At 46.3% G+C, this 17855-nt stretch overlaps 5 protein-coding genes across 5 annotated transcripts; 3 read left to right on the forward strand and 2 right to left on the reverse strand.

Annotated features, from left to right (window-relative positions):
• The first annotated feature begins 3811 nt into the window (after window positions 1-3811).
• F5Y00DRAFT_238789 (uncharacterized protein) lies at window positions 3812-5849 on the forward strand. Its single transcript, XM_048008006.1, has 4 exons — window positions 3812-4957; window positions 5019-5130; window positions 5190-5301; window positions 5369-5849. Exons 1-4 carry the CDS (start codon window positions 4046-4048, stop codon window positions 5604-5606), a joined length of 1374 nt encoding a protein of 457 aa, XP_047864222.1. The 5' UTR covers window positions 3812-4045; the 3' UTR covers window positions 5607-5849.
• Window positions 5850-10406: 4557 nt separating this feature from the next.
• F5Y00DRAFT_238793 (uncharacterized protein) lies at window positions 10407-10841 on the reverse strand (the record flags this gene model as incomplete). The annotated part of the gene is made up of 1 exon (XM_048008007.1): window positions 10407-10841. A coding segment is annotated over exon 1 (176 nt), but the record flags the coding sequence as incomplete, so codon positions are not given.
• A 124-nt stretch (window positions 10842-10965) lies between these two features.
• F5Y00DRAFT_238795 (uncharacterized protein) lies at window positions 10966-12138 on the forward strand. The gene is made up of 2 exons (XM_048008008.1): window positions 10966-11523; window positions 11621-12138. Exons 1-2 carry the CDS (start codon window positions 11245-11247, stop codon window positions 11924-11926), a joined length of 585 nt encoding a protein of 194 aa, XP_047864224.1. The 5' UTR covers window positions 10966-11244; the 3' UTR covers window positions 11927-12138.
• On the reverse strand, window positions 12135-14075 carry F5Y00DRAFT_238798 (uncharacterized protein). Its single transcript, XM_048008009.1, has 4 exons — window positions 13569-14075; window positions 13114-13471; window positions 12625-13056; window positions 12135-12459 (listed from the first exon to the last, which is right to left on the reverse strand). Exons 2-4 carry the CDS (start codon window positions 13394-13396, stop codon window positions 12326-12328), a joined length of 849 nt encoding a protein of 282 aa, XP_047864225.1. The 5' UTR covers window positions 13397-13471; window positions 13569-14075; the 3' UTR covers window positions 12135-12325.
• Window positions 14076-15051: 976 nt separating this feature from the next.
• On the forward strand, window positions 15052-17175 carry F5Y00DRAFT_262681 (DEAD-domain-containing protein; the record flags this gene model as incomplete). The annotated part of the gene is made up of 2 exons (XM_048011422.1): window positions 15052-15425; window positions 15477-17175. 2 exons carry the CDS (start codon window positions 15052-15054, stop codon window positions 17173-17175), a joined length of 2073 nt encoding a protein of 690 aa, XP_047864226.1.
• Window positions 17176-17855: the final 680 nt, after the last annotated feature.

Below are 17855 nucleotides of genomic sequence, written 5' to 3' on the forward strand. Positions count from 1 at the left end.
ACTCATATTGCAGTTCGTGAGCATGGGTAACGAACCATCAACGCTGATGACGAATAGCACCAACGTACCAGTCTACCAGGTTCACTTCTCAATGAACGGTCATGTAGGTACATAGGTAAGGTGAGTTGAAAACTTGGTCGGTAAGCTAATACCGGTTTACCTTCTTTAAATCCGGCCTTGGAAATATCACATCTATGTATGGGTGTGATATATCCCATGTGGAAATACCTTTATAGAGGTACTTCAACGGATCAATAAAATCGCCGTATAAGCTCCGAGTATCATTTTTTCGTATTTTATTTTTTTCGCAATCGTAAAGATCAAGGGTGCATCAATGCCTTTACGGCTCTGGGGTTGTATTAATATGTAGTTGCTGGCTCATTCACCTCAGCGCATAGCTTGCCCGCGCGGTTGGTCTATAATACGCTACTTATGACCAAGGAGCTGTAATAAGCTTCATCTTAATATTCCCAGCCTTTATGTGCATATATGTATACATATAAATATGCATACGGAATACTTCACGGCTCAAAGCTCCCGAATATTCTCCACTTTGAGAGCCCAGCAGCGAGTATGTACGATGCTAGAATACTTCGATGCGGCGCTAATACAATAGTTTGTATAATTCTCACTTTGATATGTTGGTTTAATATAGCGCGGCTCGTTATGACCTACCTCTCCGCGCAGTTGAAATTACAATCGTACGAGTATTTATCGACCGGATTGTCTTGGACCCCCATGCTTGACCCCATCGGACGGGAGACCCATGTTACGAATCCGCAGAGCCTTATTTTGACTAGTCGTTGTGACCTTGTGCAAGCGTGCATAGTATTGAGATTTGGTCATATCTCACAATGAGTCCGTACGTATGCACATATATCCATATGGAGATAGTACCGAACTGATAATCTCATAATTCAAATCGCAAGGCAGCTTCAATAAAGGAGATGGAACACGAATGAAGATCGTATTTAGAAATTGTTTCGGGGGTAAACCCTTTCTGATGCCAGCAACTTTTGACGAAAGTGACAATGGTAGTAAAGCAACCTACATAGGGTAAGTGTTGAGTTAGACATATTACAATAAAAGCTAGATTTGGCATTCCCGGCCGAACCACGGAAATGGAATCCTTGTTCGGCTCTCGTAGTTTTGCACATCATGGGGGTGGAGGATGACTATTTGATCATGCTGTCTAGGGCTGGGCGGCTGGGCGGCTCCAAAAGGAGTAATTGAATTTCCCGACTCTATGGGACCGTTGCTTATTAATAAATTGACATTGTCGTAATATCAATAGTTTATGCAACGAAGCCTCAGATCGTTTTTTTTTTTATTTTTTTTTTTTTTGCGAAATTGACAAGTTCCCGAATTAAGGGCCTCTCAGTCACCTATGTACAACACATCTAACCTACGCGTCTACGTATCTTCCTAACGTATCTACCTAGTGTACATATGTAGGACCTTGTTGAAGATCGTGTGTAGCAAAACGGGTCTTGTACCTAGGACAAGTGGCCCCTGAATATTCGTCAGAACCGCCATCATCTTGAAGACAAAGCGTATCTGTATCGTACGCACAGCACAGTATGCATCTCTTTCATGGAGGTGTAAATTAAGTCGTGTAGCGCCTAATTCTTACATAAGGTGTTATGACCTTATATACCCGGCTAGTTTGTCTGAAGATTCGAAAGTAACAACACGGACTAAGTAAGTAGTAAAGATCATCCATGTAACGATACATATTGCGGAGTCACTAAAGAGTCTCCGCGAAGCTGCTAAATTAGCTAGCTACGAAGTACCTACCTTAGGTAGTTTAATTCATGTAACTAGCCTCTATTCCCGATAACGTTTGGATCTACGTGCAGCTTCAACTAACTATCTCAAGCTTCCAGAAGTCTATGTAGTCAGGGCTACTCTATGGTAGCTTTCAGCTGGCTCGATGCTATTTGTAACGATATAATTTTAGGCGGTTTCATTGGCTCTACGAATTAATGCTCCGCCTCTAGCTTAGATATGATGTGTATGTATGTAGGTATATGAGGTGATAGGTGACAGAAGATCGATGGATGTAACTCCGGGAGATAGGCCGCTCTGCGAAGCACCAAGCAACACCAGAACTATTCTAACCATCTTTGCCAGAACACACTGGCATAACTACTATGTAGTATGTAGACCAAGGAAAGATGTGGGGAGTACCAGCTATTACGCGGAATCAGAATTCCGCCATCATCTTCTCAACATGGGGAGTTTAACAGCGTGTTCTTGATAAGTTCACATTCGTACCTGTCTGGCTATCACTGGTCTAAACTCAAGTCGGTCCTAAACAACCTACCCAGAATGGATCGTTATGTGCGATCTAGAGGAGAATTTCTTCGCAGATCGTCACTGTTTCTACAGTAAGCTCATGCAAAGGCACCGGCGAATTGTTAAACCCTCGGCCAGCGAAGACTCCTAACGCGGCTATGAAACTACCTAGGTACCTAAGGTAGATAGTTTTGCATGTCTCGAAAACGACCAGTCAAAAAACTTGGCCATGCGTACAAGCTCCTTTTTTATCTACGCCACGCGCCCGCCGACAATAATATTCGCCGGCGGTGAGTATCTTGATGGAATTGGAACTCTGCTCGTCAAGTTTACCCACACGTGCCCCTATTTCCTACCTACATGTCAAGGTGTCTGGTACCTTGCATTAGTTGGTCAGCATCTCTCCCGATATCTCCGAGTCAGGGGGGCCGCGGGCGACAAGTCATGGTTGCATCCGATTGCGGTAGTTCGACTCCGACATGTCCAGGTCTCGGGCTTTGACTGCATCCGGAATGCATCCGCGGTTATAGTTGCCATCTTGCTTTTCATCTAACACATACATACCTAACATAACCACTTACACGGCTTAGCTTGTGGAGTATACGACCTCGTAGACTCGTACTTTCTCGGGTTCAACTACATAGCTACGACTTACACTAAAGTGACTTACACCAAAGTTAGATTCATATTCATTCATCGACTAGGTTTAGGTCCTACGTGATATGAGTTGTTTACCCGTTAGGATAGCAGTGAGATCTTACCGGTGGCTATTCGGGTTTATGACGATCTTTCTGCGTCGATTTCGGTTTTGATTATTTCCACCAACCCTACTTGATGAGTACGTCACTTAGAGGATGGCTGGGGTGTCATTCAGTGCTACCCTCACATCATTGCGTGGGCAACATCATCGTCCTTTTCACAGCGCAAATTCACGATAAATACGCTATGGGCTGTATAGACTGTTGCTGACTGGACTATCTAAGACTATTAAAGGCACTCACAATCTGGTAAATGCCGGATCGACCGTCCGCCTTGTTCGATTTAATATAGTTGTCATATTTGGGGGGTGAGATTGTCATGAAGATGCACACCACAAATCCCACGATGCCCCAACTGCCTTCATTACTGTTACAATGCAATGCTCCCATGTCAATCAATTCCATATATGAATTCCCTCATCCAGTGAGCGCGATGTAGATGATTGGCTCATGTTGATGAAAAGTGAGAGAAGATATTCCCTACGCCCGATTTCATATGTATTTCATGAACATTCTGTATTAGTGACTTATTATTTATTAAAGCCGGAGACTAGCCCTGCTAAAATGATTTATTTAGTCTACCTAAAGTTTGATAACCTCAGCTGTGTCACTCTAAAGGTACATGAAAAGAAGGTACGATGGAAGTAACTATATGAAAATGAAAAATAAAAGCACGTGCCTTCTCACGTGACATGTCTTGATGAGCCGATTTCACCCTTCAACGTCTCAAGATGTTTCGCCGATGAATACAACACGTAATATAATCTCATTCAAAGCACTCTTTTCTTTAAGCTTCAATTTCGGGGGCTCGAGGACCCACCCTCTGCTCGTATCGATTATATTCCTTTCTCTTTTCTCAAATTTTTTTTTTATCTTTCATTTCCCGTTATATAGTTTCGGAAATCGAGAACGCTTGCTGGCCGAGCAGTGCCGTCCGTAAAAAGTTGCAGCTCAATTGCTATTAGTAATTGTAATTTCAACGCGCCATCATGGACACCACCATGGACACCACTATGGACATAGGCAATTCGTGGCTGAAAAACCTCAATCTGGACAGCGGCGCTATATTCCTCTTAACCGTTACAATCTGTGCTTTCTTGATACCCGTGGTTATAATTCTACCCCCAGTCGGTCTTCAAAAAAGCGATGCACTGGTACAGACGCACACAAAGGCCGGCGTCGAAGGTTCAAAGAGCAACCTGAAGAACCAATACTCGGATGAACATGCGCCGCGGGACGGCCAACCGCCGAAAGTCCACAGTTTGGTCATTTATCCAGTGAAGTCATGCAAGGGTATTGAGCTGAAGAGGAGCAAAGTCCTTCCGACGGGACTCCAATTCGACCGTCTTTTCATGTTTGCTCAACTCAAGAGCCCTTTCCCTGTGGCTGTGAACTCAACGGATGAGGAAAAGTCAAAACACAAATGGGAATTCGTTACCCAGCGCCAGTTCTCCAGGTTGGCGAATGTCACCGTCGATCTCTGGCTGCCGGACGAGATGAAGCTGCGGAAACAGTCGATGAAGTCAAAGGAGGCCTTCGTAATCCTACGTTTCCCTTGGAAGGAGGATGGCTGGCGCGGTATCTACTCTACGATCACGGCTAAGCTGGCAAGAGGACGCGCCGCCGAGCCCGAGATAGAAATCCTGCTACCAGTAGACTTTCCTTCGGCGGAGGATATCAAGGAGAGGGGCTACACTTTCGATGATGTCAAGATATGGAAAGAAACAATCAACGCTCTTAACATGGAAAAGGACCTACCCGTTGAGCTACAACGGTACTTGGGTGTTAGCAACAAGCTTGCTCTCTTCAGGCTCGATCCTGGGCAGCTGCGTGAGGTTTATCGAACCGCGCCGAGCAAAGAGGAAGCCGGCTACCAGCCCGTGACCGGATTCCAAGATGCCGTATGACACCCACTTATCCTAAATCCAAGGTCCTCTAATACGGAGCTAACACCGACTATAGTTTCCGCTTCATTTGATGAGCCTAACCAGTTTACACGCGTTCAACTCAGAGGTGCCGAAGGATGACGACTTAAAGGAGCTCGACGTGCTTAGATTCCGGCCTAATATCATCCGTGAGTAGAGACCACTTGCCTACATGCGTTCTCCGGCCCTCTAACATGCGCGCTTTTAGTTTCCGGTGCCGAAGCCTACGACGAAGAGACTTGGAAGCAGATCCGGCTTAAGCCGGGGAGCTCAGGCTTGTATAACGACGTCGCGTTCCACGTTTCATGCAGAACTGTCAGGTTAGTAGACCAATCCCTTCGTCATCCCTTGCTACTACTCACGTATAATCTAACTATCATACGCCAGATGTAAAATGCCCAACGTAGATCCAGCAACTGGTTTCCGCCACCCAACGGAGCCAGACAAATCGCTTAGGGCGAAGCGTGCAGTCGACGAGGGCGCGCCGCTGAACGGCTGTCTAGGCATGCAACTCACCCCTCTGTTCGACCCTAGCCTGGGAGAAGAAGATCGGGAGGCCTGGATCGCAGTCGGCATGACGGTTGAGGTCGAGCAAAGGGGACATCATGTGTATATCAAACAGTGAGGCGTCTTTACTTCCTTCCATACCATTTAGATGATGAATATGCCTGTATACCTATATATATAGATAAGTAAGAGTACGCAAAGAGGAAGTGGGAGTGCTAGGGAGAGAGAAGAGACGGTTGCAACATCAGACAAGGGAGGACAAGGGAGGAAGACCCGTAATAAACACGACCGCCAAAACTATAGCAAGATAATAGATAGATTAGACGGAATAGAGACTTCAGCGCACAATTGAAAAGATTAGATGGGAATGTGGGATAGTAGTTTGGTCGTAGAATTTATCATTAACCACAGAATACGACGACGGCCGATCTAGTTAAACGAAAAACGCTCGAGTCTATAACGGCCTATCCACCGTCGATCGTAAACCATACGGGCACGGTATATCATCCATTCATCCGTTTTAATCTCCCTCCGAATCCAACCATCGACGACGTAACGAGTAATGCTCTACAGCCAGTCATGCAATCGTCACAGTATCCCTCAAAAACAAAATTTTTTTTTTTTCGCATTGCACCCGGCGTACGCGAACTTAACGCGTGCAACCTGCCGACCCCCACACCATCCCCGTAGAGGTAGGTGCCAGCACAGAGAATTATGTACGTAGGTATGTATATGTAAATGTATGTATGTATGTAATTTACCATGAACAAATTCCTTTTACCTACCTACTTAAAGTCCGCGGCGGTAAGGGCCTGTACCATACTCGTACCTTCGCTGAATCGGGTGCGGAAGATGCGGTTTGCGTTCTGGAACATGCCGTCCTTGAGGGAGACGACGATGAACTGGGAGCCCTTGAAGCGTGTCTTGATGAGGCGGCCGATATTCTGCGTGTGCGACAGGTCGAGCGCCGCATCCACCTCGTCTAGAATGTACATGGGCGCTGGCTTGAACTGCAGCAGCGCCATAATAAGCGAGAGTGCCACGAGCGATCTATTTGTTTTTATGGTTAGCGGTTTGGATGATATGATAGGTAAGTAAAAGACAGATGGCTATAAATCATATAAGGACTTACCGTTGACCGCCGCTTAGCTCTGTTAAGCTCTGCTTCCACACCTTGCCTAAGCAGACCTTGACCTCCAGACCTTCGTTGATAGTTTTGCCCTCGGGCGGGTCCAGCTTCGCAAAGCTGCCGCCGGGCAATAACTCGGAAAATATCTGGCCGAAGTCGCCGTTGACCTTCTCCCAGGTCTGGAGGAGGGCTTTCTTCTTGTAGTCGTCGAGACTGATGATAGTTTCTTCGATCTTGCGCTTATCACGGATGACCGTCTTCATCATGTGCTTAAGCGACACCTCTTTCTTCTCGACGCTATCGATCATGTTCATGACCTTGGGATTGATCTTCTTCTTCATGCCCTGGAAGCGGTCCGTGAGCGTCTTCAGCGTGGCTTTGCATTCCGTGATGTTTTGGCCCTTGAAGTCGTACGGTGTTCCCGTCCGGCCAAAGTTGTCCTTCTCTTCGGCAATCCAGTCGAACTCCTTCTCCATGTTCGCCACGGCCTGTATCGCATGCTGCTGTTCCTTGTGGAATTTGTCAACTGTGTGACCAAGCTTTTGCTTTTCGAGACCTTCTTCGGCAATCCGATTATTCTTTGACCGGATTGCCTCTTCAAGCGCATGTAGTTCATCATCAAATCCGGTCAACTTGGCCCTCTCGTCGTCAAGCTGTGCTTGTGCGAGATCGTGAGTTTCTTGCAACTGCGACTGTTTTTTGATAAGATCCTCGATCTCTTCCTGCTGTGACTTGATGGCTAACTCAATTTCTTGCAGCTGCTCCCTCGCGGCGGCAAGATCACCTGAAACCTGTTCCGAGTCTAGCTGAGCACCTTGAAGCTCTTTTTGTAAAGTCTTGACGGTGCTCGAGTTCTTAGCTAACGTCACCCGCAGCTTGTCTAGAGAAGCTTGAAGTTCTACAAGTTTCGAATCTTTGTTGTTTTCAAAATCCCTCATATCCTTCTCTATCCTCTTGACATCCGCGCTAGCTTCAGCCTGTCTCTTTTTAGCTTCGGCACTCTCGTTCTTGAGTTGTGTAATAGTCTCCTTCATATTCTCCACCTCCTGGATGATTGACGATGAAGAATTGCCGCTAATTTGCTCTTCTGCGAGTTTTATTTCGTGCGCCTTAAGATCAAGATCCTGCTTGATCTTACGAGCCTGGTCGAGCTTGGACTTTTCTTGTGAGATCCTGGCCTGGAGACCATGCAAAGAACGCTCGGCTTCTTTAAGTTGACGGTTGATCTCGTTTAGCTTCTGCAATGTGACCAACACACCACTGGATTTACGTGCGCTGCCGCCCGAGAGCGTCCCCGAGGGGTCGTACGTGTCGCCTTCAAGAGTAATACTCCTCGTCATTACATTAGGATGGAAGGTCACTCTCTTAGCTGTCTCGGGGTCCTGACAGATTAAAGTATTTCCGAAGATGTGCACCATTGCCGCAGATACCTCGTCATCGTATCCTATGAGTGATAGAGCTAGATTAACCTCCTTACCGGGCGCAATGTTTTGAGCTGTAACAATGGTCTTCTCCGAGGCTTTGAATTTTGAGATCCTGTTCAGGGGAATAAAGGTAACCCTCTTCCGCAATTTGCCGCCCTTTAATAATTGCGTACTCGTAACTTCGCTGTCTACAACAACATTATACAAACGACCGCCGGCGCATATCTCTAAAGCCGTGCCGGCTCTAGTATGGTCTTTGTCAAGGGTGAATAACTGGGCGACTAGCCCTTTGACTTTTGAGCGATCGAAATTGGGAGTTGGGTCAGCATAGTTGAAGTCAATATTAGCAACCTTGCGTTTTAGGACATCTGCCTCTTGGCGTAAGCCCCTAATGGTCTGCTGCAATGACGACTCTTGCTTGTACAACTCTTCCTCTTGTCCCGGTTCAAAACCGAGCTTTGCAAGCTGAGCTTGTAGCTTCTGCGACTGGGCCTTGAGGTCATCTAGCTCTTTTAACAAGCCAGCATTTTGTTCTTTGGCCTTTTTAGCTCGGGGCTCTTCCTCCTTAATTCGTTTCTCAAGATGGGCTATTTTAATTTTGGCTTGCTCCTGTTCAGTAGCTGCCGCCGCTACCCGATTCTTCGCATCTTGTAGTTGACCTTGGTAGCCGCTTTCTTGTCCTTCCTTGGATGCAACACCCGTTTGTAACGTCTGAAGCAATTCTTCTTTCGATTCTGCCTCCTGGCTCTGCTTCTCGTTTGCCTCTTTCGCCTCGTCGTACTTGGCCTTGGTTTTCTCGTAGACTTTTTGTTTCTCTTTCAAAGTCGCCTCTAATTCAGCAACGTTCTTTTGAATCGCAGTCTTCTTCTCTTCTTCCTCGGCTTTACTGGACTTCTTCAAGTCCATGACGGTGGCGAGCCGAACTAACTCGTTAGAGTGTTTCTTGACTTGGTCTTCCAACGCTTGGGCTTTCCCTCCCTTCCTTAGCTCTTTGTCTCTTTCCGCTTTCACTCTCTTGACATCTTCTTCAAGGTGGGATATCTCGCTCTTTAGCCTGGCTGCGGAATCCTCAAGATCTTTCTGTCGTTGCTTCTTATTCTCCAGGTCAGTCGCAGATTGCTCTAGCCTCTCCTGGTACTTCAGGTAATCGTGTGCGACTACTACTCTCGTTAAGCGCTCCAAGTCGTTTTGCGTTTGTTGGAAATCTAGGAAAGCTCTCTTCTCGGTCCGCAACTTTTCCAGCTTGGGCTCAATTTCGTCACGCAGGAGCTCGGTGATTTCTTGAAGTTTCATTTCCTTTTTTGCCATAGTTTTTAACGCCTTATCTCTTCGGTCCTCAAACATCCTTGTGCCGGCTGCTTCCTCGATCATAGCTAATATCTCGACCGCCTTCATGTTCAGCACCTTGGTGATTCGACCTTGCATGATAAGGAAGTTGGGATTGTTTATGTTCAGCTGTACCGATTGAAAGAGGTTTTGAACCGTCTGTTGTTGCGCTCGGTGTCCATTTATCAGATACTTCGAGGTACCTCCTAGGACGATCTGTCTAGTGACGCTGATGGTCGCATACTCTTCAAATCCAATTGGCGACTTCTGTTTATCTCTGTTGTCGAACACGATCGTGACGCTGGCCTTCGTAACACCGGCTTGGCCGCGCTTGTAGATTAGATCCTGGGATCGATGATCAGACCTCGTAAGATTACGGATTATGATATATATTTCTTTCGTACCTGTAAATTTTGGGCTCGCACCGTCGACATGTTCGTAATACCGAGAACGAAACATATGGCATCTAGAATGTTGGACTTGCCACTACCGTTCAAGCCGGTAATAGAGTTGAAGCTCTCGTCCCTTTGCGACATGAATTTTAGCTATGCGACGCAGGGGATAATCGTTGTTTACTAACCATCCTGATATGACCGTTCGAACGGCGTAGGATTTGAAGCCCTTTCCAATAAATCAGTAGGAGCAGCTATACTATGTTGTAGCATACGTACATCTATAATCATCTCCGTTACCCTCATATTGGCGAATGCGACGGGTTCCGCATGTAAATTTTGGCGATGTTGTCTAAAACTTAGAGGTACCTAAGGCTGTTTGCTGCATTTAATAATAATAATAAGTCACTATCAAAGCCGTTGCCGACGCGATTAAGGTCAACAAAAACAAATTGGAAGGCACAGGCTGTCATTGGCTGCTGATTACTTTAGGTATTGTACCTAACCTAAGGTACGTGGGGTTCGTCAGTTGGTTTAGCCCTGTTTGCTGGTGAATTACACTAGTGGTTACACAGACCACTCTCAAGACGGTGGGGAATGGCAGAATTATTTAGCCCCACTATCCTCCCCTCCCCCCTCTCCCCTCTGCCTATTTAATCATCTTGTGGTTCCTCTCTCTCTGAATTTTCTTCTTCTTCTTTTCTTCTTCAGCTCTCTTTGCCTTTTGGCTTAGATCAAGTGTAGTATCTGTTCTTTTCAGTTTAATCTCTGAAAGAGTCCTACTGGACTCAATCGTGATTATTCTTATTTTTGTACCGAGGGAGCGCATCCTCTGTGCTTGCGCATGATCGCTCTCACTGTGTCCCTGGTATCACACTGCCTCCAGGTGACGCGAATTTGTTTTCATTACTGCCACTGGCTTGTCCAGGGCTGTGAGGAAGACAAGTGGTTTACTTCCATCACCTTAAGCACAAGCATGTAATGTAGAATATGGCCCTTTTGCTTGGATGAATCCTATTAGAAGTCATGGATTAACTTGTGCCCTCAGCCTCTATAATCTAGGTGTGTTTGGGGGGGGGGGGTAATATTTGTCTCAGTTTCAGCTGTTGAAGATAAAAAATCCGAGTAAGTCTAGCTAGGCGTGATTTCCATATGTAAAGGTACTCAGGTACGCGACCAGTTGCAATGATCGGCTTGAATGTTACGGGTACGTAAATACCTCGACCCAAGTACCTAGGTAACTTTCATACTAGATGTTATAATCGATAAGCCCGCTAAATCTACAAGGTTAGGTGCTTGCTCCGATAGCATTCGCCTGCTAACTACATAAAACCTGCACGCGACAAATAATAAGTTGACCACTGGACGTCATTTAGTCCTTTAAGCCAAATCTCACTGATTTAGGTCAGGCGTCTTTGTCTATAAGTCTTGTGAGGTCAGAATATTTAGGTGGGAAACGTTGCCTACATAGGAGAGGCTACAGAAATGGCAGACGAACAAGTGTCACTCACTTCCCTAATCTTCATAATCGTCCTTGGCGGCCTCATCATTCGATATCTATTCTTTTCGCCGCAAGCTCAACCCTCCCGACCACTACGAGATGCTCAGGCAGTATCGCGCGCTAGAGAAGCCGCAGTAGAAAGGATACAACAAATCTTTGGACCGGATCGAGTCGATCGGAGGACTATCTTGTGGGATTTGCATCGTAATGGGGGAAACATAGCGGCAACTACGGAACGAATATTAGCAGGACGCATAGAGACCGTGAGTCCCAACATCATTTACGAACGCGACCCTCCGCCACCGTGTTCTCAGGCTCGATAAACTAATTCGTACTTACTAACATCGCGTTCTCGTTTAGCCGCCTATCACATTCCAGCCGCCACCTCCTCCGACTTCTCCCAGCCCCTCGGCAACGCAGACGCAGCCCTTCAAAGCGCCTCCAAAGCCTGCCGAGCCAGATTTGATTACTAGATATAAATTACAGGATAAGATTAGCACCGGCAGCGAACCCGAATCCTCGACGAAACCTAAGGCATGGAGCTCCAACCGGAATGAGCGACAAGCATCCCTACAACGAAGGCGAGACGAAATGATTTTAGCGGCAAGAAGGAAAATGGAAGCCAAAATTGCAGCAGAGAAAGCTGCCGGAAACACCCAACAATAAAATAAACATTGGCTTACGAAGTTGGACTAGCAAACTAGGGTTTGGATCGCCGTTTAGGGAGCTGTATATTCTAACTTCAACCTCAAGTTGAGAGTGCTTTGTATATCATGGTTGAAGTGTATGTAAAGCGGACCTTGGTCTGAGATAATACTGTAGGCCTTGAATCAAATCAAGCGTATTAATATAACAACTCCAAATGTCGTTATCATCGAGTGAAGAGTAGTTTCGCGAATATCTTAACTACCTAACCCGTTGTCTAACTAGATCTATCCCCGTATTTCTAATGCAATTATATGCGGATTCTATAATGCCAAACAAAGAGGAGAAAAGCTCACTCTATCTCCTATACGTACGCCATGCCTAGCCATTAAGCAATGCAAAGAACCGTTATATCATGTCTCATTTTTGTCTCTGCTCGATCAATTGTAGACCCTGTCCAATGCCGTCTTGAACGCCTCCAGCAACACTCTCTATAGTCCAAGCGGCAAGCTCAGACATTGCCTTCCCAAGTTTACCTTCGCTTATAGCGGAGACTAGATAATCAATATTAGTGATTAACAATTACGGAAAAAACTTTAGCGGCGACTCTAGATCTTAACGTCTACCTCACAGTCTTAACCCTAGAAGATGATATAAAATCTAAGGCTGCGTTTGGAGGACAAGGGGTAGTAGAACAAGAAAGTAAACGGGTAACATACTCTTCTCGCTTAAAACTCCGCTCTGCTTCCCAACGGTAGTGGCGAAAACGAAGCTACTAGAGATGATATGCTGTGAGATGTTGTATTGGCGCTCGTAGTATGCCCCGGCGCGGATGACAATTGCAAAGAAGGACAAGAGTAAGTAGAGAAATATAACAAGGCCTGTAACGAATCCTTGAACCGCCGAGTGTAGAAACGTCTTTGCTCTGTCAGATGGCCGCCAACTAGATCTACCTAAATCGCCCTTGATCTGACCATTCATGTCTAACTGCGCGCATGACTTCGGTAGTGCTCGATGAATGATACTAGCTTCGTACTCGTCCATGTCGTCTGGGAGGGCCTTAAGCATATATGCAACGCCGTCGATATACGATTTCCTCGCAAACGTTAGGTCTGCCGTTTCTTGGGAAGCCGACTGCTGCAAAAAAGAGCCTAGTCACTAATAAATAACCTATGCTTTCTCCGAAGACAGGATGGGAGTCCTCATACCTTGCCTGGCATACCTCCACTTCACACCTGAGCTCGCATTTATAACACGGCCGTCGGCGACATCTGCTGCCGTGGCGCATGCTTGTAATTCAACAACTGCATTCTCATCTCTTCTCGCGATGGCTACGGGTTCTATATCGTCCTGAGATGTTATAGAACGTCGCCGAGGGGGAAAGGTAGGACGGCTTGCAGACCGACGGAACGACTGGAGGGTCGGTAATCGGGACTGGACTGACGTCGGTAGCATGTTGAATACTATTATGGACATATTCTGCTCCATCATAGTGCCTATCTGCCTCTCCCCCGTCTTTACCTTCTCGGACTCTATAATGTTGAGGATTCTATGTCCAGGTTGATTCTTTGATCATTATAGTCAGATAAGAATACTTGTTAAGTAGAATAAATAGGTATAATAATCGAGAAAAGTTAAATTTATGCAGTAGAGCCTGTATTACCCTTTGTACAAAATCCGGGCTGGAGTTAACGTTTACTTAGGTAGGTACCTCATATGCACCAATGTCCACCGAGGACGGGGGTGTCAGGGAAGATATATTCAATGCAAGGTTCCTAGGTCCCTTAGGTAGGTCCTCATGTTACCGTATGTCGGGATTATTGGCGTCCACTATGCAATACCTAGGTAGTTATTGCTGCATGACCACTGTTTCAACCACGAGGCCCACCTCTCTCTATGTATTTGTATGTAAAAGGTGATGTGGTTCGAGATGGCGATAGATAAGCGATTTTCACATGCGACCCTACCACATGCCAAGAAGGTACATGTACCAACCTATGATACTGTACCCATCACCGGCCTCGCGGGTAGGTATATATGCATGTTTGAAAAGGCTTCGAATATGAGGTATCTTGACTAAGTCTATCACTAAATGCTTCGATTCTCTTCTCTGTGATTAGAAGCGGTCAAGGCCGACCCATTGCAAAGGTACCTGTCAAAATGAGTTGAAGCATGTGAAAAATACTTTTCTTATGTGCATTTTTGTAGGCACTTTTATTAGCCCAGAATGAAGAACTAACCTCTAATATATACGGCTTAGCGTCCCCGTAGTTCGGATCTGCTATTACATTATGTACCTACACACAGTAGGCTAACACACAGTAGCTCCAGTCTGTACAGAATCTTGCATAACTGCATATTTATCCCTAAATACATTTTCCTCATCCGACCTACATACACTACGGTGACTGGATGATAAGATACCTGTTATAAGGAACTTAATTATCCCATACATAAAGCATAGGTTCCTGTTATATATTAATATATGCAAGCCCATATAGAAACTATAAAATGTACCTAGCTCTAGCTGTGATTTATATTTGACTCTCATGATACATATTTTAGGTACCTACTGTATATATAGGTATCCGCTTATGAAGTCACACGGTCCTATTTGCAAGTACACTGATAGCTAACCATCGAGGCCCCGAATTTGTAACAAATATACAGTATCAAGTTTTCGTATATTAAACACCGTCAAATAATCGTGCTGTTTGCTTAGAATCTGAGCTTAGGTATCTATGAAATAGCTTCGTTAGGTACTATGTACGGTCTTAAGCCTCAAAATACACGTGGGTGTCCAATGGAATCGGGCAGTTCGGTGTCGATAATTCTGCGTTATTATTTCGGAAAGCTAAAATTGTTGAACTGCCCCCCGGAGGCGGGGTACGTAGCGGAATAGACTTTATCCGCGCCTATCTGTCCGTCTAGGTTCCATACCGTAAAAATTGATAGTGGGCTGAGTGGGTCTTCCGGGATCTGGGCCTTATCCTCCCGAAAAAAAATTTCGAGTTGAAGAAATTCATTCAAGTCGCCTCCACCACGCGCCTAGTTTCTTCCTCTACAAGGTCGTGTGCGAATGAAACATTTCCTTCACAACCTCAATTGTTAATTCTTGTGAGGAAATTCCCCAATTCTCTGCCACAATGTTCAAGTCTTCATTGCAGAGGCATGCCCGCCTGGGTAATTTGGCTCGTCGTCAACTCTCGACCTTGGTCTCGCAACAGATTCGCTCTCGACCAGTCGTAGCATCATGCCAGAGGCTGGCGCAAAGGGAACGGCAACTGGTTCCTCTGAGACAAATTGCACTGCGATTATATTCTCAAGAGTCTGCCGCAGCTTATGCTACGCAGACCGACGACTCGCCGGCTTCGTTATATAATATAACACGATTCGAAGATCTATCAAAATTAGGTGTTGACGAACGTATCATTCGAGCCATTACCGTGGATATGAAATATGACACCATGACTGAGGTCCAGTCATTGACTATCAACCCAGCTCTCAAGGGAGTCGATCTGTAAGTCTAATATGGTATATTACTTGTTGTCTTGTTACTAATTGTAGTAAGGGTGGCACAAGCAAAGACAGGAACTGGCAAGACCTTAGGCTTCCTTGTCCCTGTCTTCCAGCGTCTCATTGCGGCTGATCCAAAACTTGCTTCCCCGCAACACCGCCGAGAGGCTTCTTCACAAGATATTCGTGCTATAATTCTTTCTCCTACACGCGAGTTAGCAGAACAGATTGGTGTCGAGGCCAGGAAGTTAGCACGACACACCGGAATTGTCGTCCAAACCGCTGTTGGTGGGACAAGGAAGAGGGAAGCTATGTACAAAATGCACCGGGAGGGATGCGACGTACTCGTTGCGACTCCGGGCAGGCTCCATGATATCCTATCGGATCCTGCTTCCCGGGTTGAGGCGCCGAAAATACAATCATTCGTATTGGACGAGGCCGACCGCATGCTGGATGTTGGCTTTGCGGACGCTATCCACGAGATTGTAGACCTTCTACCGCCAATTAACGAAGTCGACCGTCAAACACTTTTATACTCTGCGACTATCCCCCGAGATGTTGTACATCTAGCCAAGAGTATGGTCAAGACAAATAATTTTGATTTCGTTCAAACTATCAACCCGGACGAGACTCCAACCCACGCACGTGTCCCGCAACACCTTGTGTCCACGAAAGGATACGAGAATTGGTTCCCAGTTGTCCTGGAAATTGCTGATCAGGCAATGAAGAATTCTAAGAACAACCCTGATGCCCTTCCTTTTAAGGCAATAATCTTTTTCTCAAACACAGCCACCGTCCAGTTTGCCAACCGCGTATTGAAGGCTACTCCCCTAGGGCACAGACTTCACGGTGTGCCAATATTCGATATCCATTCAAAACTTAGCCAAGACACGCGAACTAGGAATGCTGAGTCTTTCCGTCGTGCACAGAGCGGTATCCTTGTCTCGTCGGATGTCACTGCCAGAGGAATGGACTTTCCCAATGTATCCCATGTCATTCAGGTTGGCCTTCCCCCAGACAGGGATCAATATATCCACAGAGTCGGCCGAACAGGTCGTGCTGGAAAAAATGGAGAGGGTTGGTTGGTTCTGGCCGAGGAAGAAATCAGGGAAGCCCGACATCGTCTTCCTGGCTTACCTATCAAGCCTAACAACACCATACAAAGTGCAAGCCATACCTTAGGACAGGGTACCCCATCTCCGGAAGTGGCTAAATACTTCGAGGATGTATCTAACGCCTACCAACGTATCCCCAAAGATATCTTCGCAAGTGTCTATAATGCTCTACTCGGCCAAAAGTTTGGAAAGAGTCTGGACGTCGAGGATTGCGTCCGACTCCTCAATAACTGGTGTCTAAATGGACTTGGCTGGGAAGAGACACCCGCCATTACCCCCACCTCGGCCAGGAACCGCGGCTTAGACAGAGTAAAGGGAATCAGAATCGGGTTCGATAACTATGAAAAAGAATCGGACGATCGACGAGGTGGTGGATTCGGCTCGTATGGTGGTCGAGGTGGTGGTGGTGGTGGATTCGGCTCGAATGACCGACGAGGCGGTGGATTCGGCTCGTATGGTGGTCGAGGTGGTGGTGGTGGTGGTGGTGGATTCGGCTCGTATGGTGGCCGAGGTGGCGGCTCTGACTCAGGCTCCAGATTTAACTCTAGAGATCGTCGTGGAGGAGGTGACCCGTTTTCCCAGCGCGTAAGTTCAAATTTTGATTCTCGCGGAAGACAACCTTCTCGAGCATCATTCTAGGAAACTCACGGCCTCTCCCTACGATAGGAGTAAGAGTTGATTTCTCAAGATTCGTTATCTTGTGCTTAATTTTCTAATGTACTATGCTGCTTCGGAAGCAAACCCCCCTTCCTGGGTAGGTACCTACCTAAGGTACCTATGTATGAGGATATAGATCCGCACGAGCCCGCCAGCACACGGCTTAGGACCGATGGCGTGCAAGGACTCATGGGCTGGAAATACATCTTATCGATAGATCTACATTTGCGGGAGGGGGCCTCAATCGGAGTCAAGGTTGTCTTGCTTGGTTTCACGGAACAACGCAAAGCGTCGGGCGGTCACTGGAAAAGGGGGCCGCACGGCACGGAAATCTCGACTATTTGTACTATAGTGTAAGACGACTCGTAACGACAGGAAAAAAAGCCAATACGAAGCCTATGAAGCACCATGTTGACCTTGTGATATGTGGCTATAGTACCAACTTTGCTTTCGTATTCGATTTAACTTGACCACCTTAGCAGCATACGTTATAGTAGTAAATTACTTGGAAAAACTACGGGTGGTGTATCCCACGTTAGCCTAGACTCTCCGGGTTGTATATTGATATGGTTCTAGGCAAGAGTAAGAGTATACTTCGCGTTTAAATCTTGCGCAGCTTTCCAACTGGGTCGGCAGTTTACGTAGAGTAGTTATAGAGACGA

This window comes from Daldinia vernicosa, assembly GCF_022497035.1.
Source record: "Daldinia vernicosa strain CBS 139.73 unplaced genomic scaffold F5Y00scaffold_27, whole genome shotgun sequence".
NCBI classification, from domain to species: domain Eukaryota; kingdom Fungi; phylum Ascomycota; class Sordariomycetes; order Xylariales; family Hypoxylaceae; genus Daldinia; species Daldinia vernicosa.